At 47.3% G+C, this 26357-nt stretch overlaps 4 protein-coding genes across 5 annotated transcripts; all 4 read right to left on the bottom strand.

Moving 5' to 3' along the window:
• Positions 1–1157: 1157 nt before the first annotated feature.
• Positions 1158–4385, bottom strand: LOC136454326 (uncharacterized). Its single transcript, XM_066454782.1, has 5 exons — positions 3783–4385; positions 3391–3696; positions 2761–3312; positions 1689–2478; positions 1158–1612 (listed from the first exon to the last, which is right to left on the bottom strand). Exons 1-5 carry the CDS (start codon positions 4383–4385, stop codon positions 1158–1160), a joined length of 2706 nt encoding a protein of 901 aa, XP_066310879.1.
• A 6621-nt stretch (positions 4386–11006) lies between these two features.
• LOC136451642 (uncharacterized) lies at positions 11007–13364 on the bottom strand. 2 transcript variants are annotated; one of them, XR_010758621.1, is made up of 3 exons: positions 12783–13364; positions 12512–12616; positions 11007–11404 (listed from the first exon to the last, which is right to left on the bottom strand). XR_010758621.1 is itself a non-coding variant. In XM_066452330.1 (2 exons), the coding sequence occupies exon 1, from the start codon at positions 13219–13221 to the stop codon at positions 12787–12789; it is 435 nt and encodes a 144-aa protein (XP_066308427.1). In that variant the 5' UTR covers positions 13222–13348; the 3' UTR covers positions 11007–11404; positions 12783–12786. The 2 variants fall into 2 exon arrangements, 1 of the variants encoding a protein (XP_066308427.1); XM_066452330.1 differs by lacking the exon at positions 12512–12616 and having other exon boundaries at positions 12783–13348.
• Positions 13365–15264: 1900 nt separating this feature from the next.
• LOC136451641 (uncharacterized) lies at positions 15265–17682 on the bottom strand. Its single transcript, XM_066452329.1, has 2 exons — positions 17217–17682; positions 15265–15733 (listed from the first exon to the last, which is right to left on the bottom strand). The coding sequence occupies exon 1, from the start codon at positions 17641–17643 to the stop codon at positions 17221–17223; it is 423 nt and encodes a 140-aa protein (XP_066308426.1). The 5' UTR covers positions 17644–17682; the 3' UTR covers positions 15265–15733; positions 17217–17220.
• Positions 17683–22870: 5188 nt separating this feature from the next.
• On the bottom strand, positions 22871–24808 carry LOC136451640 (uncharacterized). Its single transcript, XM_066452328.1, has 2 exons — positions 24378–24808; positions 22871–23268 (listed from the first exon to the last, which is right to left on the bottom strand). Exon 1 carries the CDS (start codon positions 24802–24804, stop codon positions 24382–24384), a length of 423 nt encoding a protein of 140 aa, XP_066308425.1. The 5' UTR covers positions 24805–24808; the 3' UTR covers positions 22871–23268; positions 24378–24381.
• Positions 24809–26357: the final 1549 nt, after the last annotated feature.

Genomic DNA, 26357 nt, shown 5'->3' with positions numbered 1-26357 from the left:
GTGGAATATACAAATGGTGATATAACGTTGTTAACAGTAGTGGCACTACTGGAGTGAAACTTTGCCCCCTGCTAAGCTTTGTTGCTCTACATGATTTAACTGAAAGCAGTATCCAGCCCTTTTTTCTCTGCTGCGTGCGTCTGACACAAATAGCATTGCTGTTGACCAGTTTTTGGTGAGTTATTCCACGATATTGGGGATCGGATTGCTCCAGGTTTTGATTGCGTTTACTCTACTTCCTGTATGAGGTAACTCAGTGATACGACCAGAGTTCAATATCCGGACAATGTGGGCGGAATAGTTTTAACTTGCTCTGGCAGTATAGCTGAACTAGACTAGCGTTTTATACCTGCTGCTATTAACGTGTCAATAATTCATTTTCCTTTCACAATGCAAGTTTTGAAAAAGAGATGGAAAGGTACGGTGTTGGGTCCTCCATGTTCGGCCTTGCCTTTCATTTTCAACCAGGGATTTACTTATCACTCCTACTACCAAACAAAAGGACAATTCCAGGGATGACGATCGGCTTGGGGAAAGGATCTGAGTTTGCGATAGCTCAAATGATTGGCACGTGTTTGTGAAAAGGGGCCGAGTCTTAGAGGGTTCAGTAGTGCTGGGTGGACAGTGGCTAATGCCAACATGCAAAGCGTTTATTGTGCTGTGCATTCCAGTAACTATTTTTAACCTGCGCGTCTCACTCACTCACTTCCGCCGGTGGCCGTCGGAGATTAAGCCTGTGTTTAGTTGCCAAAATATCCCAAAAATGACTGTAGCTACGAAGTTGCCCAAAAAATATGCACTACAATTTTTCATGGGGCGTTTAGTTCCCAAAATCTGAAAAACTACTGTACAACATTTATTGAACTGCATGCAGCTTATTAATGGCATGCATGCATGACATTGAATGCGAGTAAAGCATGCTTTTACATCCACGCGGGCATTGTCAAAGGCAGGAGTCATTGCATCTATCATGGCGCCTCCTCAACAGCACAGCAATCAACATAAACCAACAATTATTGGTAAACAAATGAAATGGCACAGGCTTCTGCCGGCACATAGTTACACAATCAACAAATTACACTGTTTGTCGGACAAAAAATTACAATTACAGTCAAAGAAATTAACAGTTACACAGTCGCCTCAAAAAGACGACCAAATCATGTTCGATTAGCCAAACCGATTGCGATGGATTCCCGAAATGCATTCATAAGCTCGGAATCAGAACTACCGCTTGGAGGAATAGTTTCCGGCTGATCGGCACAGGCTTCTGCTGGCACATAGTTGTCATCCCGGTCACACCGAGCAAAGTGCTGATCCCCTATGCCACTCACCCTTATGAAGTTATGCAGGGCACAACATGCAACAATGATTTGACTTTGTATATGGGGGGCATAACTAGGGATTTCTTTCATCATCCACCACTTCATTTTCAACACTTCAAATGACCTTTCTATGACATTCCTAAGTGACCAATGTGCATAATTGAAGATCTCAGTTTTACCTTGGGGTTCTGGTGCCTCTCGGTACTCCTGTAGGTGGTACTTTGTTCCCTTATACGGTGCAAGATAACCTGGTCGGTTAGCGTACCCTGAGTCCACAAGGTAATATTTGCCTATACCATCCAAACAACAGTTAGTATCATGAACTTGTACTCGTATGCACAAAAGTACAACCAACTAATTGTATACATGTTGGTGGATGTGGAAACATGTTGGTGTATGTTGTTGTCGCATCAGCGAAGACCCTCATGTCATGTACTGAACCCGGCCAGCCAGCTAGGACGAATGTAAATCGCATGTCGAAGTCACACACAGCCAAGACATTCTGTGTTGTCATCCCCTTGCGGCGCAGGTGCTGCACAAACTTATCACTAGGCACCACACAGGGGACATGAGTCCCATCTATCGCCCCTATACAATCCTTGAAGCAGGGATATAACCTAGGGTTTCTTAGCCTATCATGCATAGTGCTGAAATTTGGGTCATTAGGCCTAATGATGTCAGCAGCAAGCTTGACAACAGACTTCAACACCCTGTGAAATATGCTATGCACAGTTTCCAGTGACCTCTCAAACCTGTCCTCCACTTGCCTAACAGATTGTGGAGCCCCCACCATCCACAGAAACATCCCAAGAGCCTCAATAGATGCTGATTTGCTATTAGATTTCAGCCCATATGATTGTACCAACAAATCATGCAGACTGTGGAACATATCAGGGCTTATTCTGAACATGTTGTAACTGGCCTTCCTATTTCCTAGTTTACTATGTACCCATTCCAAACCAGTAATGACTGGCTGTCTATACTCTGACCTTGACAAGTGCTTGTCAATGTGGTAGGCATACTGGTACATACCGTACAGGAAAGCATCGTCATCATCCTCTGCCTCCATCCAGTCACTGATGAACTCGTCCAAATCATTCTCATAACAATCTTGCCTCGATGGCATCATTCCCGTCACTATTGCTTGGACATCCTCCTATCAAAATGAAAAACAGTTCCAATCAGTTTTCAACATCAACTAGGCAACATTAGCATGCATCCCTATTCGAACTGACTCATGCTAGTTACTCAAACTCATGCACTACATACATCAACAGATCATAGCCATATCCAGTCATACTACAAATAAGCAGTTCAAGTGTTCGACATGACATACTTAGGTGAATGACAAATGACACCCACCACACCTCACATAGTTCTAATGACATAACTTATTAACTACATAGAAAGCTTAAGAAAATAAGGTCTAGGGGAGGACCCCGATGTATTGCTTAATCGTCAGCATCCTTCCTTGGGGTGAGGAGCTTATGAAGAAGTTCATAACAAGCTCACTCTGCACGATCTTGAGCACGGCCATCCACTCAGCTGGGGTCTCTTCAGTTGCACCACACTGTCTTGCCAATTGTAGAACTAGTTCCACCTTCCTCTCCAGCGCCTTGCTGTTGTCCTCAATTTTTTGGTTCCTCTCTTGCCACATGGCCGTCATCCTCTCAAGCCTCTGCCTTGAAATCTCATTGTGTTCCTTCATGTGACCATCCATGGTCCTGACAGCGGGGCTCTTGGACCTCTTGCTCGGGCTGGAGGCAGTTGTGCTGGTGCTGCTTGCCCTCTTAGTGCCGACACTAAGCGGCGTAAGTTGGTCGTCGTGCTCATCATTGGAGTCGTCATCCGAACTTTCCACGTCAACTGTATTGCTTTGTGTAGGACAGAACGAGGTTGAGCCATCAACAGCGTTGCCGGCGAACATCCGGTCCAAATCGTCCAAGTACGGAGGCCACCCGTCCTTGAGCTTCTTCCACTCCGGGTGTCCCTGAAAAACCGGTATAGGTGAATCATTGACTATTAACATTTTAACAGTACATGATTCAACATAAGATTGCTTACATACCACCGTACGAGAGTCCCACCAAGCATCAGTAGCAAGGATGGAGCCATCGTCTCTCCTGCCTAAGCTAGTGCCTTTCCGGAGGTCGTTTATAAAATGCCATAAATGCTTGAGCTGGCGTAACTTACTTTTGAACTGGTCCTTGTCATGAACCAAGGTTGTTGCTGCATAATACCTTGCAATCAGATCTCTCCACCCCGACTTGTTCATGCAGCCGCGGACACAGTTGCCACTGTCAATTTGGTGGCACCAAATTTGGCAAAACTTGCTTATATTGGGCTCTGACCAGTTTCCCCTGTCGTTCCTAGCCTAAACAATTTCATAAGACATGATTTCACACCGACGAACAGGCAACGATGGGGCGAACAGCAAATGCTTGGAACACAATAGTATACATGAGCAATGCAAGAAAGACGATGGGTGAGGGAAACTACCGGGATGTGACCCACGGGGGTAGCATGCATCGGGTTCACGATGTCGTCATCCACGTGTGGGACAGCCCCGCGATGGCGGCGACGCCGGCCCCTTCCTCCACCCTCGACGGCTGAGGCTGAGGCGCGACCATGATGGACGCGCGGCATGCGGTCGCCTCCGACAGCTTCTGATGTGGCGCGGCCTCCCGTGCCGTCACCGCCTTCTCCAAAGCGGCCACTGCGAGGCTGCTCGTAGGTGAGGTTCCGCCGCCGAGGAACACGGACGGGAGGCGGCCCCATATGGCTACCACCAGGGTCGGACCGAAGGTCGGCGTCGTAGCCGTCCATGCCAGCCCATCCCCCGCCGTCGTTGAGGTCCAAGGAATCCAGGCCCCAGCGGGGAGGGTTCACGCCGCTGGACCCCGTGTACGGTGGCGGCGGGTCGGTGAAGCCCTCGTACAACGACGAACCCAAAAGCGGGTTCGCCCCCGCCAGGAAGTTCCACATGCCGTCGTTGCTGCCGGAGCCGCCGTCGAAGTTCGCATTGCCGCCTCCGTTGAAGTCGTCATCAGGGAAGTCGTCCATCTAGGAGGCCGCGGCCGTGCAATGACTAGATCCGGGCACGCCACGCGTAGATCTACCGGCCGGGGTGGTGGATCTAGGCGGGCGCGTTCGCTAGCTTCGGCGGCGAGCGGCGGGGCCGCCGAGGGGAGATGCGAGCGGGGGAGAGCGGGGCTAGGGTTGACGAATGCGCGAATGGAGCGGTGCTGCCTGCCGACGCTGTGTGCCACGCGGTTTTGCGGCTGCCGTTGGGCCTCAGGCCGGAAAACGTACGCGGCCCGCTTTTCACCCCCCGTTTAGTTCCAAACTCCAAAAACTGGCCCAAATTCGGAATTTGGTTCCCCATTTAAACACGGGCTAATAACGATTACCTACCCCATAGATAGATAGCAGAGAATGAGCCACAGTTCGGAACGGAAAGATCGCAGAGAATGAGCCAGGCGCATCCACAGGTGTCAGCCTGCAGCCCTGCACTAGATCATCACCGTGATTTGTCCTGCTCCCAAGTACCCAGGCGGACCACGAACGGACGGACCCGCCGGGGTTATTACCTCCTTCTGGAAATCAGAAAACGAAACACACACTCCCTGCCGTGAAGGCCTGAAGGGCGGGCCGCCTTGAACTGGCGCAGCTCGTGCAGCCTGCGCGCATACCGGGCGGAGGGAGCAGCGGCGTCGCTGTCTTCCTCGTCATCGAAGCGCTGGAGCGCGACGTGGAGGAGTAGCTGAGTCTTCGGAAGACCCGCCGACGCAGAGCACGCCCACTCCGCCGCCCCGCACGCCGGAGACGGCGAGAGTGGCAGCAGCAGAAGTGGTACAACGACCCGGACCATGTAGGGAGGGAGTCGGCGTTGGGCGTCAGCCAGCCTGTGGCGGACGTCGTGGTTGCATTGCATGGTACCGGGAGGAGTCACGCTTCAACAAACACATGCTATACGGGATTATAATAACAACTAGCAGCCATTATTGAGGAAAAACCAAACGAAACCATGGGCTACAACTGTTTGTTTGAATCCAAACCAATTGAGCCCGCACCAATCTAATCGAAACCATGCATTTATTCTAGCTTAGAACCGATCCAGCCTAAACCAAATAATTAAAAACAACCCAAAGCAAAAACCCACACACCGTTAAACCCATTTCTATCCAAACTGTTAGCAGGGCCCTCCCGCCCGGAACACAAGCGATGATGACGGCAGTGCACTTGTTCGCCATGCATGGTGCCTACTGTGGGTCAAGCTAGCGGGGTAGTGGCCGGCCCTACCATTTCGAGCCGCCGGACCTTCTACGCCGTGCAGCCACTCGTGGTACCGATCCCGATCCGTATTCCGTAAAGAAGCTAGATCAGAACGAACACCCAAAAGAAAGTAGGATCGGAGTCATATATGTACCTCGAACTAGACCATAGCATCAAAGATGTTGAGGGCGATCTGGGGATCGAAGCCGCTGAGGCCAATGGTGACCAGGAGATTCACGACGGCGACGGCGAGGAGGATCTGGCCGGTGGCACGGCGCCGGTAAACGTCGGCGCTCACCCACACGGAGGCCAACATGGCGCCCACGCCACCAAAGAAGCAAGCCACGAGGAGCGGCTAGCAACCAGACGCGGCCGCCGCCCTCACGACCGTCGCACATGTTGCAACGCCAACTGCGGCCAGCGCCTGCGGGGGGTCCTCGACAACCGCCCGCATGAGCCGAGCCAGCATGTCGTCGTTGTTCCCTGGGAGCATCGCCATGGCAGCGTGGGGCCAGCGCACACACCCGAGATATATCTCACCAACCAAACAGTCGTATATATAGCTAGCCGACACGCGCCGTCACTACTTCCTGCAGGGTTTTTACAACTCAGATTGCTGCTGCAGCACTACGAAGCCCAGCTGTCCGCTCTTTCGCTGTTCCGCGAGCCAACCGGAGAGTGTAAAACCTTGGCCTAGTGAATAGTGATGATTCTTTTTTCACATGGTCACCAATGCAATGCCTGCATATACGTCCACACTCCATGTATTAGATTAGATGGTACTATATGTCTATCAGAAGAAGGGGGTTCACGTCCGTTTCATCATTTTAGTTACCCATACCATTGGAAAAAGTCTACTTAACCCCCCACCTATCAACCATGGTCTACTTCACCCCCCAAACTATAAAACCGTCTATTTTACCCCCATGAACTTTTCAAAACCGTCTATTTTACCCCCCCCGGACGGTTTTCGACGGTGGTTTTGGTACAGTAACGGTGGTTTTGCTATAGTGATGGTGGTTTTGTCTTTTTCTTTTTTATTTATTTCTGTTGAATCTTTAAAAAAATCATAGTAAATCACAGAAAAATTATAAAATGAAAAATCTAATTTTGTTGGACTCCACATGAGTAGATCTACACAATGAACATATAATATGATATGCTTTAGTAAAATTTTTTTGCTGTAGTTTTAGATTAATTGGAAAATCCAATTTTGTCTGTAATTAATTGGAACAATTCATAGCTGCAGCTTCTGTGGTCCAATTATGGTAAAAATTTTTATGGTAGGCTAATTATTGTATGCTTGAACTATAGTAAAAATTTTGTACTCATTGGACCATGTATAACTTAGTTATAGATAAATTTCAATTAATTACGAACAAAATTAGATTTTCTAATTAATCTAAAGGTACAGCAAAACCTTTGTACTAAAGCATACCACATTATATGTTAACTATGTAGATCTACTCATGTGGAGTCCAACAAAATTGGATTTTCTATTTTATGATTTTTCTATGATTTACTATGATTTTTCAAAGATTCAGCGAAAATAAATAAAAAAAAGAAAAAGGTGAAACCACAGGTAGCGTAGCAAACCACAGTTACTGTAGCAAAACCACCGTCGAAAACCGCCCGGAGGGGTAAAATAGACGGTTTTGAAAAGTTCAGGGGGTAAAATAGACGGTTTTATAGTTTTGGGGTGAAGTAGACCATGGTTGAAAGGTGAGGGGTTAAGTAGACTTTTTCCCGATACCATTGGATTCGTAGCTAGCTATATGTTAATTGTTAAAAGCAGGACCTACGACTCTCATCACCTAGTCCTAGTAATTATATTGTCAAGGTAGCATCACTCTGTTAAAGCCCTTTGCAATTGCAGATAGTAGTATACCACATTTTTAGCTTCGTGCGTAAGCAAGGACAGAATCCTTTTGAGCGCTTTCGTGCCTGGCGTCACCTGTGACACAAATTTTGTTGTCCATTAGTGAGGGGATCAAACAACAGAGTATACTCATGAATTTCAATATGGGTTACCTTTGCAAAGCAAGAAAATGCTCCATCGTCTATTCTCACTCTCACAATGAAATCTGTTTCCTAGCCGTCCTGCTTCCAGTACAGGCCGTGCTGAGGAGCAACCACTCCGTTTGGTGCCTGTGTGACCTAAGCGGAGAATGCAAGAACAGAAGGTAAGGAGTAAACAAATAAGCTGTCAGCTTTGGGCTTTAGCGCTATCTCCACGAGCATACGGTATCTAAACTTAATTGTTCTTACATTAATTGACTGGAGCATGTGCGTACATACGTGTGACGTGTGAGTGATCGATATGGAAAGGCCCAATTGGAAGTATCTGTGAATTCCCAGTTCCAATCCAGCCAGTTAGCTGTATCAAGTTCTAACAATTGATTAATCAATCACGCTACCCTGTACCACTAATAGCCAGCTGTACTTGTACGTTCAACTAGTAATAAACAACACCCGGGTGTCTATTCAGAGCTACTCCACACTCTATTTTTCTATCGCCAGATTCACGATCGACCTAATCGTCTTGCTCGACTCCTATGTGGGTAGCTAGGGTGGTTTGGGTTTTGAGCCTTCATGGTTTTGGAGCTTTCAAAAGGGAAGGTTGGCGGTGGTAGCAGGCACGGGGAGCGGTGAGGCAATGCAAGGCAGCAGGGAAGCTGCTGGCCTGACAGTGGAGGTTAATGATTGGGATAGGATAGGATAGGGCAAGGGACAGGCACCTTCACATGATATATATATATAAGTGTGATATATAATTACCTATCCTTATATCTAATTAACCAGCAGTCTGTTCGGAAGGCCGTATCGTATCGTGGATTATTTACTGCTGGCTGGTTTGGTGTGAGAGAAAAACACTGTTCCCGGCTGAAAATTTACGATCGTTTACGAGCAAGCGTTGCAATTCATTACCCTTTTATGGTATCCACATCAGCTCCACTGAAAGTTTTCTGCAAACTTCCCTTGTCTTCGACAGTTCAACCTCCAATTCTTTCTCTCTTTACATGTGACGTGTCTCAGTTTGGCCTTCCTCAATCAAAAAGGTCCTAGCCGGTCTCCTCCATCTGTCCCAAATTTTTAGTCATTTTGTCATTCAAATTAAGTCCAAAAAGAGTGTCTTTGAGGCCATCTATGCGGGACCCATGCCTATAGAAATCAACTGCGCCTTTCCACCACTACAAAGCCTACCTAGCCTCATCCTTTGGTAGGCAACGGTGGCAACCTCTGTGCATCAGTAATGATGATAAACATAGAGCTATGCATGTCCTTTCTCTCTCTCCTTGGTACTCCCACTGAACGCTGGAACGAGCTTTTTAATGGGATGGAAGGAGTATATTGGAAACAAGTGGTGTACACCTACGTTACAGGCCAAACCCAGGATAGGGGAGGGGAGCACGTCCTATCTCCGTACATCAATCAATTAGACCAAAAGTTTGAGCCTAGTAGTTCAACTTTTACATAAGCTGATTAATTTAAGTCTCAAATATTTTTTTATTTTGAACCTCTCCAATTTAATTAGTATGAATGTAGACGTGTAGTCAACTTGTTCATGGACTGGGTCAAAAGTTTTCAAATACATAATGGACGTTAATTAAACCTAAAATCTGAAAGTGGTTGCCGTTGGCACTTGCCATCAGCCCATCAGGAAATGAAAGAAAAACAAACGTGTAGGAGTAGCATTTACTCACGCGGCCCACCCTGGGTTCCTGAAACGCATCTAGCAGGATCCGCTCTGCATGCGTGTCATTGCTGGCCATTGTTGACTGGCACAAAGAAACATAGGATATAACCCTAAAATTGTTCCGGTGTTGCCTTGTTGGTCATTGGAGACAGATCCTGTTGGATGCTTGGTAGGGCACTCCAACGATTGGCCCATATAGATAAAATGGCCCCAAGCAACGTGCACACCAGGCCGTACACACAAGACAGCAACGCACAGGTCGTATATAGCTAAACTGCACCCGGATGTATATGCCCCATCTGTACTTTTTTTAATAGGAAATGCCCCATGTGTATTCCCATCACGATTGGGACCAGTAGCTTAGTAGCAAATTAAGCGATGGCCTGAACAAGAGCATGGAAGGGGAAAAAAACGATAAGAACTAAGAAGAAAAAAAAATGGAGTGAACCTCAGGAACGAAAAATTAAAGGGTTACCTCACTAACAAAATTTAAAGGTTATGATATCAACGTGTTCCTCCATCCAAACACTCGGACACAAATTCCATCCTTTCCTCGAACCCTATAGAACAAAACCCAAATGATCCCATCCTAAAATCAAGACGTACCATCCTGTGTTTAGATGATTCAAAAAAACAGCCGTCAATTGAATTGTCTTATATTACATATATATAACAACAACAACAGAGATAGATGGGGCCATCCCATCCGAAGTTTGTCTCTAAACTAAATACATGACTTATCAAACAACCCTCAATTGAATGATGTTCAGATTTCAACAGAATATTTTAGCAGTTCATTAATGTTTTAATTTATTCCAAGTAGATGTCAGCCGCTCATTACATGAAAGAGTTAGGAGACCTGACGCAGGCACACAGGGCAGTTGATGGATTTTTTGGGCTTCAACGGTGTATTGTTTGTCATTTCTCAACTAAATAGCTCATGATTTTTTGGGTACCCCTAGGTATTTTCTGATTACCCGGAAGATTCAGATACTCCACACAATAATAAGTTTCTTCACCTGGAATTACTTTGGGTGTGAAACTTCAGATATTTGCATTTGTTATTATCTTATGAATTGTGCCAACGCTAATAATATAGTTTAGTCTATGTCAATTCAAACAGAAGGAGATATCTCAGAAGCCAACAATAATTAAAATACAATTTTAGTAGTGGTAGTTTTACTAAATCAACTGATACAGATGCGGTGAATTTTTACCGGCCGGTAGCAGATGTTGCAGAGCTGAATCATAGAGTGGGAATTTATTTTCCCTTATTCACCTCCTCGCACTCCCCCCCCCCCCCCCCCCCCCCCTCATTTCTTCTCCTCCTCTTCCTCCTTTTTATTTACTTCCAATTCTCTATATATATCTTGACAAAGAAACTAATGTTTATGTATCTCAACGTGGCTTAAAACAATATGTTTTGACATTAAACACCATGTTTTTTTATGATCTCTATTTGTCTGATTTTTTTTGGCACCCGTAGCAACTGACGGGCAAACGGCTAGCAAAAAATTATGTGGTAGTAATTCAGGAACTGATATGAGTGGAATGTTCCGATTTACTCTGAGCAAGATAGCTGGACTAGATTGGCTTTTTATCCCTACTGTATGTACATAGAGTGATAGAGAAAGAGGTACGTGCTTATATTCTCATCTTTCTATTTTGCCCGGTCATAATAATTAACAAAAGCGTGTTTACTACTAATTGAATGGCAAAAGCAGGAGCGGTTCATTTATTATTGACTAAACCTGAAGCCTGGTTACAAGTTACAACAACCCCAAAACTGGAACTAGATCGAGCAGAACAAAGGCTAACAGAGTACAACAAGAAAAATAGGGACAGGTCTGAAGAACTGACAGGAGACATTCAGCCTGTTCGGTTGGCTGGTTTGTATCGTTGCTGGTTCGTGAAGAAGTACTGCTGGCTGGTTTGTGTGAGAGAAAAATACTGTTCCGGCTGAAAATTTATGATCATTTACGATAAACCACAGCCAAACGAACATGCTAATTGACGGAAAAGAAGGAATCCTAACGAAAAGGAAGTATTGTAGTTCAATTGGAATGCAGGGCATGCATCAGGCACTCCATTATTCTCTGGTAGCATCCTCCTGCAGAAAGGTTAATAAACAGACAAAGCCTGGTCATAATTAAGTAACGGATCGAACACCAAACTAAAAGAGACTAAGCCCTTGTTTAGTTACCCTAAAATCCAAACTTTGGCACTATGCAAAAAGAAGATTCCCCATCACATCAAACTTACGGTACATGCATGGAGTACTAAATGTTGACGAAATCAAAAACTAATTGCACAGTTTGGTTGTACTCTACGAGACGAACATTTTGAGCCTAATTAGTCAACGATTGAACAATTATTACCAAATACAAACGAAATGCTACATTACGCTATAGTGTCTCCAGATTTCAGCCGGCGCCCCCTCTGGAGCCAACTAAACGCGCCCTAAGTTTAAACTTGATGGGCAAGAATATCAATCTTAGGACCGGCGGAGTTGTCAGAGGAGGTATAAATTAAGCTAGCTAGGCACTTAGGCAGGGCAATAGCATGGAATCGCCTAGCATGCTAGGCCATTTGGGCTAGCTACACCTGCCAGGCTGTTATTAGTCCTTGCAGGCTGCAGGCGATGGGTGGTCAGAGCTAGAAGACACACCGTACCTGTGCAATTGCCAGGTCAAGGGCTCAAGGCCCACACATAGCCTGTGGGTAATCATTAACTTAACTACTGCACAGATTCTTATCTTAGGCCGGGAGGCATCCACTGGCGCCCTGATGATTGGCAGGTGATTGGAAACCTGTAAAATTACAGTGTCCAGTCCACCGAACCGATCACCAATGGATGAAAACCGAACAGCTGAAGATCGAGTCGTCTTCCACCTGACATCTCTTTCTTGAGCTGCTGCTATAGTGCAAGTGTTCAAAAAAAAAAGTTAAGGTGTTCTATCTCCTTGCTTCGCCAGTTCGCCTTAGCTTTCCAGCTGGCGGGGCGGCGGCGGCACGCGCCACCGGATCCGCAGGCACCTCTCGACTTAAGCTCTCCGCCGGCCGGGCCCGACAACCGGACCATACCCGCACCTTCTCCCTGTCGTGTCGCGCGCGCGCGCTCTCGGCAGCTAGCAGATCGAACCTCGAGGCTCGATCCTCCCCAGCCCTTTCCATGCATGGCGGCCGGCCTCTCGCCCCGGCCCGATGCGCTACTCACCTACAAGCAAGTTGCACCCTCACCGCCAGCCGGCCTCTCCCAGGCTTCCCAGCTGCCTGCCTACCTGGTCCGCTGGTCGTTCTCCTCTCTCCTTATACTACATACCTACAGGACAGGAGTAAGGGAAAGGGAAAGCTCAAGTTGTATCCTTGGTCACGCGATATATGGCTAGATCAGTAGATCTGCTGTTACAATATTATGCTTAGGACAGAATACGAATTAAGTAGTAGGTGCGTGTGTAGGGAAATGGATTATGGATCCATCCACTAACCTTATCAGTTGTCTAGGAAGTTGAGGGCGAGCTCGCAGTAGTCGGATCCCACGAGGCTCGCCGCCGCGACCAACAGCAGCAAGCACACGAAGTAGATGGCGACGCCGGCTTTGCGCCAGCGAGGAGTTGGCGCGAGTTGCACCTCCAGCCGGCGCCCGGTGCATATGGTGCCCAGGCCACCAAAGAGGGTGACCAGGAGGAGCAACATGGGGAGCTGAGACAGAGGCACGTCCGCCTCTGCCTGCCGGTGGGAGCGGGAGGAGGCAGCCGGCACGAGCTGCTCCACCAAGCCACCCACTGCGGTGGCGCTCGTCGCCAAGCCAACCCGGAACAGCTTAGACGGGAGGTTGCGGCGGAAATCCAGCATAAACTGGGATTCCCCGCCGCCGAGCGGCAGGGCGGCGGCGTTGTTCTCACCACCGTTGCTGATGCCGTCCATGACCCCCTGGTCTTCCTCCTCTTCTTCTTGTCTGCCCCGTGTGGACTTTGTGGAGTGGTACGTGCTACCTGCCGTTGCTGATTAGCGAGTTATAATTATAGGGGATTAGCCGATGGGATGCCGTCGCAAGGAAGCTAGGAATGGAGATGGGTCCCTTCATCGCAGCAAGAAGCAGGAAGAATCAATGGCCAAAGATTCACATGATGGACAAATGGACTTGCGACTCCTTGGCAATCATATTGACAGAAGAAAAGGAAACCGGGCCACGAAAACGAAAACGAAAAGAAAGGTCACGAAAAGAAACTCACACGCCGGAGCCGCGCAGGACCTCACAGATGGCCGGGCGCACGCAAACACGATCAGTCTCTCTCCACCACGTCCACGTCGAAGCCCAGGCGCTGCTGGTCGATCCACAGCATGGTGTGCTGTCTCTCGGTGCCTGTGTGCATGGGATGACGTCAGAGTTGTTCACATACAGTGGAGTGCATGCGCGTGCGTGCTCTGCTCTGCTGCAACCAACCGTCGTCGACCCACGGGACGGAGTGAATGCGTGCGCAGTGCGCTGCGTCGTCGTCCCGGCACCTGCTTTGGCATGGCGCGCGTCAGAATCAGAACAGAGACAGTACTCCTCCTAGAGGAGATTCAGAGAAAGCGACGGACCACGGCCGCAGAACAGCATGTAAATGTGATTGGAATTAATTGTCATCCATATCTTGTACGTATAGCCGGAGTGACATGCAGCCAACCACACAGGCAAGATTACAGCCACAATCAAGGGCAGCTTACTATAATTACGTTGTGCTAACACTCCCCTGCAGTCGGAATGGGACCACAACGAACGTTCAAGCTGGATCAAAACTCCTGAAACACAGAGGTGGGGAGACCCTTGGTGAAGACATCGGCGTACTGAGATGTCGTTGGGACATGAAGAACCCGAACTTGGCCAAAGGCGACTCGCTCCCGAACAAAATGGAGATCAATCTCAACATGCTTCATGCGCTATATGGCTAGATCAGTAGATCTGCACTCGATCTGCTGTTACAATATTATGCTTAGGACAGAATACGAATTAAGTAGTAGGTGCGTGTGTAGGGAAATGGATTATGGATCCATCCACAAACCTTACCAGTTGTCTAGGAAGTTGAGCGCGAGCACGCAGATGTCAGGTCCCACGAGGTTCGCCGCCGCGATCTCCAGCAGGAAGCACAAGAAGTAGATGGCTTCGCCGGCTTTGCGCCAGCGACGAGTTGGCGCGACCTCCAGCCGGTGCCCAGGGTGTTTGTCATTTCTCAACTAAATAGCTCATGATTTTTTGGGTACCCCTAGGTATTTTCTCATTACCCGGAAGATTCAGATACTCCACACAATAATAAGTTTCTTCACCTGGAATTACTTTGGGTGTGAAACTTCAGATATTTGCATTTGTTATTATCTTATGAATTGTGCCAACTAATAATATAGTTTAGTCTATGTCAATTCAAACAGAAGGAGATATCTCAGAAGCCAACAATAATTAAAATACAATTTTAGTAGTGGTAGTTTTACTAAATCAACTGATACATATGCGGTGAATTATTACCGGTAGCAGATGTTGTAGAGCTGAATCGTAGAGTGGGAATTTATTCTCCCTTATTCACCTCCTTGCGCTCCCCCCCCCCCCCCCCCCCCCCCCCCCTCATTTCTTCTCCTCTTCTTCCTCCTTTTTATTTACTTCCAATTCTCTATATATATCTTGACAAAGAAACTAATGTTTATGTATCTCAACGTGGCTTAAAACAATATGTTTTGACATTAAACACCATCTTTTTTTATGATCTCTATTTGTCTGATTTTTTTTGGCACCCGTAGCAACTGATGGGCAAACGGCTAGCGAAAAATTAGGTGGTAGCAATCCAGGAACTGATATGAGTGGAAAGTTCCGATTTACTCTGAGCAAGATAGCTGGACTAGATTGGCTTTTTATCCCTACTGTATGTACATAGAGTGATAAAGAAAGAGGTACGTGCTTATATTCTCATCTTTCTATTTTGCCCAGTCATAATAATTAACAAAAGCATGTTTACTATTAATTGAACGGCAAAAGCAGGAGCGGTTCATTTATTATTGACTAAACCTAAAGCCTGGTTACAAGTTACACCAACCCCAAAACTGGAACTAGATTGAGTAGAACAAAGGCTAACAGAGTACAACAAGAAAAATAGGGACAGGTCTGCAGCCTGTTCGTTTGGCTGTGGCTTGTCATAAACAATCGTAAACTTTCAGTCGAAACAGTATTTTTCTCTCACACAAACCAGCCAGCAGTACTTCTTCACGAACCAGCAACAATACGAACCAGTCAACTGAACAGGCTGCTGAAGAACTGACAGGAGACATCGACGGAATGACGGAAAAGAAGGAACACTAACGAAAAGGAAGTACTGTAGTTCAATTGGAATGCGGGGCATGTATCAGGCACTCCATTATTCTCTGGTAGCATTCACCGCTCGCTCATGTGCTGTGTGCCATCATCCTCCTGCAAAAAGGTTAATAAACAGACAGAGCTTGGTCATAATTAAGTAACGGATCGAATACCAAACTAAAAGAGACTAAGGCCCCGTTTGGCACGGCTTCTGCCGGCTCCGACTTATCTGACACCGACACTGTAGCAATAGCACGAAGCCGGTTTTCTCTCTCCTCCCCTCCCCTCTCACTAACACGCGCACTGTTTATCGAAGCCGGAGAAACCGTTTTTCCCGGCTTGTCCCCGCATGCTACAGCCGCGCGCTACAGTGAGACAGAAAAAGGTGGGGAGGAAAAATTGGCTTCGTGCTACAGTGTTGATGTCAGATAAGCTAGAGCCGGCAGAAGCCGTGCCAAACGGAACCTAAGTTTAAACTTGATGCGCAAGAGTAAAGTATGGAATCGTAGGAGGTATAAATTAAGCTAGCTAGGAACTTAGGCAGGGCAATAGCATGGAATCGCCTAGCATGCTAGGCCATTTGGGCTAGCTACACCTGCCTGGCTGTTATTGGTCGTTGCAGGCTGCAGGCGATGGGTGGTGAGAGCTAGAAGACACACCGTCGGCTTGTTCGCTGGCTGGTTAGGGCTGGCTGGGGCTGGTTTTATGTGAGAGGAAAACACTGTTAGTTGGCTAGTCTGGGCTGATTAAAACCAACAAACGAACAGGTGGCGTACCTGTGCAATTGCCAGGTCAAGGGCTCAAGGCCCACACATAGCATGTCGGTAATCATTAACTTAACTACTGCACAGATTCTTATCTTAAGGGAGGCATCCACTGGCGCCCTGATGATTGACATGTGATTGGAAACCTGTAAAATTACAGTGTCCACCGAACCGATCACCAATGGATGAAAACCGAACTGCTGAAGATCGAGTCGTCTTCCACCTGACATCTCTTTCTTGAGCTGCTGCTATAGTGCAAGTGTTCTATTCTTTATTAAAAAAAAAGTTAAGGTGTTCTATCTCCTTGCTTCGCCAGTTCGCCTTAGCTTTCCAGCTGGCTGGGCGGCGGCGGCACGCGCCACCGGATCCGCAGGCACCTCTCGACTTAAGCTCTCCGCCGGCCGGGCCGGACAACCAGACCATACCCGCACCTTCTCCCTGTCGCGTCGCGCGCGCGCTCTCGGCAGCTAGCAGATCGAACCTCGAGGCTCGATCCTCCCCAGCCCTTTCCATGCATGGCGGTCGGCCTCTCGCCCCGGCCCGATGCGCTACTCACCTACAAGCAAGTTGCACCCTCACCGCCAGCCGGCCTCTCCCAGGCTTCCCAGCTGCCTGCCTACCTGGTCCGCTGGTCGTTCTCCTCTCTCCTTATACTACATACGTACAGGACAGGAGTAAGGGAAAGGGAAAGGGAAAGCTCAAGTTCTATCCTTGGTCACGCGATATATGGCTAGATCAGTAGATCTGCTGTTACAATATTATGCTTAGGACAGAATACGAATTAAGTAGTAGGTGCGTGTGTAGGGAAATGGATTATGGATCCATCCACTAACCTTATCAGTTGTCTAGGAAGTTGAGGGCGAGCTCGCAGTAGTCGGATCCCACGAGGCTCGCCGCCGCGACCAACAGCAGCAAGCACACGAAGTAGATGGCGACGCCGGCTTTGCGCCAGCGAGGAGTTGGCGCGAGTTGCACCTCCAGCCGGCGCCCGGTGCATATGGTGCCCAGGCCACCAAAGAGGGTGACCAGGAGGAGCAACATGGGGAGCTGAGACAGAGGCACGTCCTCCTCTGCCTGCCGGTGGGAGCGGGAGGAGGCAGCCGGCACGAGCTGCTCCACCAAGCCACCCACTGCGGTGGCGCTCGTCGCGATGCCAACCCGGTACAGCTTAGACGGGAGGTTGCGGCGGAGATTCAGCATAAACTGGGATTCCCCGCGGCCGAGCGGCAGGGCGGCGGCGTTGTTCTCCATGCCGTCCATAACCACAAGCTCCTCCTCTGTGGAGTGAACCCCGTCATATAGGGGGTTAGCGCGCGGTGAGGTGCAGGGCAGGGGTTAATTGGATCCATTTGATTGCGGCGGAACGGCTCCGATGGGATGCCGTCGGAAGGAAGGAATGGAGATGGGTCCCTGCACTGGGCAGCGAGCCAGATGTGACGTGCAAAATTGGATGGATTCTTCGCCGGTGCTTGTCTCTCCAATTTCATTTTTTCTATCTTCTTACACAGTTACACATATTTTTGTTCCTTCAAATTTCTCACGAGCATAGGATTTGAATCATCTATTCGTTCATATTTTTTGTTGATGTGTTTCCCATCTGTTCAAGTGGATAATCCCTATTCGGTTTTCGAGGGTTCGCTCGTCATTTATTCGTAGTAACGTCGTATTGCCTATGCAGCTAAATCGATAGGAATAGGAGGAAAGGGCGGGTGGACACGTTGCGGGTGTCCAGTTGGCATGGATCTGGGTTCGGCTCATCAACTCGAACGGTCAATGCTGGCCTGATAGCAGCATCGTTATACGTCACAAGTTGGGGTGGTTGGACAGGAAAAACAGCGATAGGAAAAAGCAAAAGGGGAACCGGTTAAAAGGAACCGTCGAGCATGATGATTGTTCTTTTGGAAAAAAAAGACACGGGAGCGTGGGAAGGCCGGGGCATGCAGGTGGGAGCATACCTTCTCACGGTAGTTAGTGTGTAGCAAAGGTTGGTTGTTTGAAGAAAAGAATAATTAAGCCTCGAGTTGATGCCAAACCGTCGAGCATCATGTTAATTCTTCCAGCCACACTAGAAAAAAAAAGGTAAACCCCATCTCACAATAATCAGAAACATATAAGCTTTAGTTTTGATTAGGGAGTTAATTGCAGAGGATCAGGTGTGGGGAGCAGCAGGGCGCGCGCGTGGGCAAGTAATCACACATGCATGCTTAATTGGAGCCATTTGATCGCGGCAGAACGGCTTGGATGGGATGCCGTCGCACGGACAAGCAATGGAGCAGCTGTGCACAGTGGCGGATGCACGATGCGGGATAAGGGGGGCTAAAACAATGGAGATGTTGATTTGCATGAAGACTTAATGGTGAAATCAAGCTTTTGCTACAGTAATTAGTGGTGAAATCAAGCCACCCCCCTTTGGATCCGCCCCTGGCTGTGCACACACACCACACCCTTTAGCGAAATGTGACGTGCGTGCGGGGTTGGCTATGGGATCAAATTCGACGCTGCGCGATGCGCTGTGCGGGTAACGTCGTAACTGCGATGTGCGATTGACATTGACTCTTTCGGTAGCTAGAGAACGTTTCTATAGTTCTCCGTAATGCTTCCTTGTACAGATTTTTGTTGCATCTTAAATTTTACATAAATATAGAACTTTGTATCATATGACCATTTATATTTTTGTTGAAATTGTGTTCATGTACATGGAGTGGGTAACTCAGATTGCTGCTGCGGCACTACGAAGCCCAGCCCTGTCCGCTCTTTCGCTGTTCCGCGAGCCAACCGGAGAGTGTAAAACCTTGGCCTAGTGAATAGTGATGATTCTTTTTTCACATGGTCACCACTCCATGTATTAGTTACCCACTCCATGTATTAGATTAGATGGTACTATATGTCTATATCAGAAGAAGGGGGTTCACGTCCGTTTCATCATCTTAGTTACCCATACCATTTTGGATTCGTAGCTAGCTATATGTTAATTGTTAAAAGCAGGACCTACGACTCTCATCACCTAGTCCTAGTAATTATATTGTCAAGGTAGCATCACTCTGTTAAAGCCCTTTGCAGTTGCAGATAGTAGTATACCACATTTTTAGCTTCGTGCGTAAGTAAGGACAGAATCCTTTTGAGCGCTTTCGTGCCTGGCGTCACCTGTGACACAAATTTTGTTGTCCATTAGTGAGGGGACCAAACAACAGAGTATACTCATGAATTTCAGTATGGGTTACCTTTGCAAAGCAAGAAAATGCTCCATCGTCTATTCTCACTCTCACAATGAAATCTGTTTCCTAGCCGTCCTGCTTCCAGTACAGGCCGTGCTGAGGAGCAACCACTCCGTTTGGTGCCTGTGTGACCTAAGCGGAGAATGCAAGAACAGAAGGTAAGGAGTAAACAAATAAGCTGTCAGCTTTGGGCTTTAGCGCTATCTCCACGAGCATACGGTATCTAAACTTAATTGTTCTTACATTAATTGACTGGAGCATGTGCGTACATACGTGTGACGTGTGAGTGATCGATATGGAAAGGCCCAATTGGAAGTATCTGTGAATTCCCAGTTCCAATCCAGCCAGTTAGCTGTATCAAGTTCTAACAATTGATTAATCAATCACGCTACCCTGTACCACTAATAGCCAGCTGTACTTGTACGTTCAACTAGTAATAAACAACACCCGGGTGTCTATTCAGAGCTACTCCACACTCTATTTTTCTATCGCCAGATTCACGATCGACCTAATCGTCTTGCTCGACTCCTATGCGGGTAGCTAGGGTGGTTTGGGTTTTGAGCCTTCATGGTTTTGGAGCTTTCAAAAGGGAAGGTTGGCGGTGGTAGCAGGCACGGGGAGCGGTGAGGCAATGCAAGGCAGCAGGGAAGCTGCTGGCCTGACAGTGGAGGTTAATGATTGGGATAGGATAGGGCAAGGGACAGGCACCTTCACATGATATATATATAAGTGTGATATATAATTACCTATCCTTATATCTAATTAACCAGGTTGCAATTCATTACCCTTTTATGGTATCCACATCAGCTCCACTGAAAGTTTTCTGCAAACTTCCCTTGTCTTCGACAGTTCAACCTCCAATTCTTTCTCTCTTTACATGTGACGTGTCTCAGTTTGGCCTTCCTCAATCAAAAAGGTCCTAGCCGGTCTCCTCCATCTGTCCCAAATTTTTAGTCATTTTGGCATTCAAATTAAGTCCAAAAAGAGTGTCTTTGAGGCCATCTATGCGGGACCCATGCCTATAGAAATCAACTGCGCCTTTCCACCACTACAAAGCCTACCTAGCCTCATCCTTTGGTAGGCAACGGTGGCAACCTCTGTGCATCAGTAATGATGATAAACATAGAGCTATGCATGTCCTTTCTCTCTCTCCTTGGTACTCCCACTGAACGCTGGAACGAGCTTTTTAATGGGATGGAAGGAGTATATTGGAAACAAGTGGTGTACACCTACGTTACAGGCCAAACCCAGGATAGGGGAGGGGAGCACGTCCTATCTCCGTACATCAATCAATTAGACCAAAAGTTTGAGCCTAGTAGTTCAACTTTTACATAAGCTGATTAATTTAAGTCTCAAATATTTTTTTATTTTGAACCTCTCCAATTTAATTAGTATGAATGTAGACGTGTAGTCAACTTGTTCATGGACTGGGTCAAAAGTTTTCAAATACATAATGGACGTTAATTAAACCTAAAATCTGAAAGTGGTTGCCGTTGGCACTTGCCATCAGCCCATCAGGAAATGAAAGAAAAACAAACGTGTAGGAGTAGCATTTACTCACGCGGCCCACCCTGGCCGGGTTCCTGAAACGCATCTAGCAGGATCCGCTCTGCATGCGTGTCATTGCTGGCCATTGTTGACTGGCACAAAGAAACATAGGATATAACCCTAAAATTGTTCCGGTGTTGCCTTGTTGGCCATTGGAGACAGATCCTGTTGGATGCTTGGTAGGGCACTCCAACGATTGGCCCATATAGATAAAATGGCCCCAAGCAACGTGCACACCAGGCCGTACACACAAGACAGCAACGCACAGGTCGTATATAGCTAAACTGCACCCGGATGTATATGCCCCATCTGTATTTTTTTAATAGGAAATGCCCCATGTGTATTCCCATCACGATTGGGACCAGTAGCTTAGTAGCAAATTAAGCGATGGCCTGAACAAGAGCATGGAAGGGGAAAAAAACGATAAGAACTAAGAAGAAAAAAAATGGAGTGAACCTCAGTAACGAAAAATTAAAGGGTTACCTCACTAACAAAATTTAAAGGTTATCATATCAACGTGTTCCTCCATCCAAACACTCGGACACAAATTCCATCCTTTCCTCGAACCCTATAGAACAAAACCCAAATGATCCCATCCTAAAATCAAGACGTACCATCCTGCGTTTAGATGATTCAAAAAAAAAAAAAACAGCCGTCAATTGAATGGTCTTATATTAATTACATATATATAACAACAACCACAGAGATAGATGGGGCCATCCCATCCGAAGTTTGTCTCTAAACTAAATACATGACTTATCAAACAACCCTCAATTGAATGATGTTCAGATTTCAACAGAATATTTTAGCAGTTCATTAATGTTTTAATTTATTCCAAGTAGATGTCAGCCGCTCATTACATGAAAGAGTTAGGAGACCTGACGCAGGCACACAGGGCAGTTGATGGATTTTTTGGGCTTCAACGGTGTATTGTTTGTCATTTCTCAACTAAATAGCTCATGATTTTTTGGGTACCCCTAGGTATTTTCTGATTACCCGGAAGATTCAGATACTCCACACAATAATAAGTTTCTTCACCTGGAATTACTTTGGGTGTGAAACTTCAGATATTTGCATTTGTTATTATCTTATGAATTGTGCCAACGCTAATAATATAGTTTAGTCTATGTCAATTCAAACAGAAGGAGATATCTCAGAAGCCAACAATAATTAAAATACAATTTTAGTAGTGGTAGTTTTACTAAATCAACTGATACAGATGCGGTGAATTATTACCGGCCGGTAGCAGATGTTGCAGAGCTGAATCATAGAGTGGGAATTTATTTTCCCTTATTCACCTCCTCGCACTCCCCCCCCCCCCCCCCCTCATTTCTTCTCCTCCTCTTCCTCCTTTTTATTTACTTCCAATTCTCTATATATATCTTGACAAAGAAACTAATGTTTATGTATCTCAACGTGGCTTAAAACAATATGTTTTGACATTAAACACCATGTTTTTTTATGATCTCTATTTGTCTGATTTTTTTGGCACCCGTAGCAACTGACGGGCAAACGGCTAGCAAAAAATTAGGTGGTAGTAATTCAGGAACTGATATGAGTGGAATGTTCCGATTTACTCTGAGCAAGATAGCTGGACTAGATTGGCTTTTTATCCCTACTGTATGTACATAGAGTGATAGAGAAAGAGGTACGTGCTTATATTCTCATCTTTCTATTTTGCCCGGTCATAATAATTAACAAAAGCGTGTTTACTACTAATTGAATGGCAAAAGCAGGAGCGGTTCATTTATTATTGACTAAACCTGAAGCCTGGTTACAAGTTACAACAACCCCAAAACTGGAACTAGATCGAGCAGAACAAAGGCTAACAGAGTACAACAAGAAAAATAGGGACATGTCTGAAGAACTGACAAGAGACATTCAGCCTGTTCGGTTGGCTGGTTTGTATCGTTGCTGGTTCGTGAAGAAGTACTGTTGGCTGGTTTGTGTGAGAGAAAAATATTGTTCCGGCTGAAAATTTACGATCATTTACGATAAACCACAGCCAAACGAACATGCTGATTGACGGAAAAGAAGGAACCCTAACGAAAAGGAAGTACTGTAGTTCAATTGGAATGCAGGGCATGCATCAGGCACTCCATTATTCTCTGGTAGCATCCTCCTGCAGAAAGGTTAATAAACAGACAAAGCCTGGTCATAATTAAGTAACGGATCGAACACCAAACTAAAAGAGACTAAGTTTAAACTTGATGTGCAAGAATATCAATCTTAGGACCGGCGGAGTTGTCAGAGGAGGTATAAATTAAGCTAGCTAGGCACTTAGGCAGGGCAATAGCATGGAATCGCCTAGCATGCTAGGCCATTTGGGCTAGCTACACCTGCCTGGCTGTTATTGGTCCTTGCAGGCTGCAGGCGGTGGGTGGTCAGAGCTAGAAGACACACCGTACCTGTGCAATTGCCAGGTCAAGGGCTCAAGGCCCACACATAGCATGTCGGTAATCATTAACTTAACTAGTGCACAGATTCTTATCTTAGGCCGGGAGGCATCCACTGGCGCCCTGATGATTGGCAGGTGATTGGAAACCTGTAAAATTACAGTGTCCACCGAACCGATCACCAATGGATGAAAACCGAACAGCTGAAGATCGAGTCGTCTTCCACCTGACATCTCTTTCTTGAGCTGCTGCTATAGTGCAAGTGTTCTATTCTTTATTAAAAAAAAAGTTAAGGTGTTCTATCTCCTTGCTTCGCCAGTTCGCCTTAGCTTTCCAGCTGGCGGGGCGGCGGCGGCACGCGCCACCGGATTCGCAGGCACCTCTCGACTTAAGCTCTCCGCCGGCCGGGCCCGACAACCGGACCATACCCGCACCTTCTCCCTGTCGTGTCGCGCGCGCGCGCTCTCGGCAGCTAGCAGATCGAACCTCGAGGCTCGATCCTCCCCAGCCCTTTCCATGCATGGCGGCCGGCCTCTCGCCCCGGCCCGATGCGCTACTCACCTACAAGCAAGTTGCACCCTCACCGCCAGCCGGCCTCTCCCAGGCTTCCCAGCTGCCTGCCTACCTGGTCCGCTGGTCGTTCTCCTCTCTCCTTATACTACATACGTACAGGGACAGGAGTAAGGGAAAGGGAAAGCTCAAGTTCTATCCTTATGGCTAGATCGATCAGTAGATCTGCACTCGATCTGCTGTTACAATATTATGCTTAGGACAGAATACGAATTAAGTAGTAGGTGCGTGTGTAGGGAAATGGATTATGGATCCATCCACTAACCTTATCAGTTGTCTAGGAAGTTGAGGGCGAGCTTGCAGTAGTCGGATCCCACGAGGCTCGCCGCCGCGACCAACAGCAGCAAGCACACGAAGTAGATGGCGACGCCGGCTTTGCGCCAGCGAGGAGTTGGCGCGAGTTGCACCTCCAGCCGGCGCCCGGTGCATATGGTGCCCAGGCCACCAAAGAGGGTGACCAGGAGGAGCAACATGGGGAGCTGAGACAGAGGCACGTCCGCCTTTGCCTGCCGGTGGGAGCGGGAGGAGGCAGCCGGCACGAGCTGCTCCACCAAGCCACCCACTGCGGTGGCGCTCGTCGCGATGCCAACCCGGTACAGCTTAGACGGGAGGTTGCGGCGGAGATTCAGCATAAACTGGGATTCCCCGCGGCCGAGCGGCAGGGCGGCGGCGTTGTTCTCCATGCCGTCCATAACCACAAGCTCCTCCTCTGTGGAGTGAACCCCGTCATATAGGGGATTAGCGCGCGGTGAGGTGCAGGGCAGGGGTTAATTGGATCCATTTGATTGCGGCGGAACGGCTCCGATGGGATGCCGTCGGAAGGAAGGAATGGAGATGGGTCCCTGCACTGGGCAGCGAGCCAGATGTGACGTGCAAAATTGGATGGATTCTTCGCCGGTGCTTGTCTCTCCAATTTCATTTTTTCTATCTTCTTACACAGTTACACATATTTTTGTTCCTTCAAATTTCTCACGAGCATAGGATTTGAATCATCTATTCGTTCATATTTTTTGTTGATGTGTTTCCCATCTGTTCAAGTGGATAATCCCTATTCGGTTTTCGAGGGTTCGCTCGTCATTTATTCGTAGTAACGTCGTATTGCCTATGCAGCTAAATCGATAGGAATAGGAGGAAAGGGCGGGTGGACACGTTGCGGGTGTCCAGTTGGCATGGATCTGGGTTCGGCTCATCAACTCGAACGGTCAATGCTGGCCTGATAGCAGCATCGTTATACGTCACAAGTTGGGGTGGTTGGACAGGAAAAACAGCGATAGGAAAAAGCAAAAGGGGAACCGGTTAAAAGGAACCGTCGAGCATGATGATTGTTCTTTTGGAAAAAAAAAAGACACGGGAGCGTGGGAAGGCCGGGGCATGCAGGTGGGAGCATACCTTCTCACGGTAGCTAGTGTGTAGCAAAGGTTGGTTGTTTGAAGAAAAGAATAATTAAGCCTCGAGTTGATGCCAAACCGTCGAGCATCATGTTAATTCTTCCAGCCACACTAGAAAAAAAAGGTAAACCCCATCTCACAATAATCAGAAACATATAAGCTTTAGTTTTGATTAGGGAGTTAATTGCAGAGGATCAGGTGTGGGGAGCAGCAGGGCGCGCGCGTGGGCAAGTAATCACACATGCATGCTTAATTGGAGCCATTTGATCGCGGCAGAACGGCTCGGATGGGATGCCGTCGCACGGACAAGCAATGGAGCAGCTGTGCACAGTGGCGGATGCACGATGCGGGATAAGGGGGGGCTAAAACAATGGAGATGTTGATTTGCATGAAGACTTAATGGTGAAATCAAGCTTTTGCTACAGTGATTAGTGGTGAAATCAAGCCACCCCCCTTTGGATCCGCCCCTGGCTGTGCACACACACCACACCCTTTAGCGAAATGTGACGTGCGTGCGGGGTTGGCTATGGGATCAAATTCGACGCTGCGCGATGCGCTGTGCGGGTAACGTCGTAACTGCGATGTGCGATTGACATTGACTCTTTCGGTAGCTAGAGAACACGTTTCTATAGTTCTCCGTAATGCTTCCTTGTACAGATTTTTGTTGCGTCTTAAATTTTACATAAATATAGAACTTTGTATCATATGACCATTTATATTTTTGTTGAAATTGTGTTCATGTACGTCGATCTGGATGTTTTTTTTTTCCAAATAGGAGCATGCATTGGAACGGATGGGAGGACGCACCGACACAGGCCTCCCTTAGCCGCCAAAATCAGTGTGAACCGGCATTGTGG

The sequence above is a fragment of the Miscanthus floridulus genome, chromosome 5, assembly GCF_019320115.1.
Source record: "Miscanthus floridulus cultivar M001 chromosome 5, ASM1932011v1, whole genome shotgun sequence".
Lineage (NCBI taxonomy): Eukaryota > Viridiplantae > Streptophyta > Magnoliopsida > Poales > Poaceae > Miscanthus > Miscanthus floridulus.
This window is presented reverse-complemented; position numbering and strand designations above follow the sequence as displayed.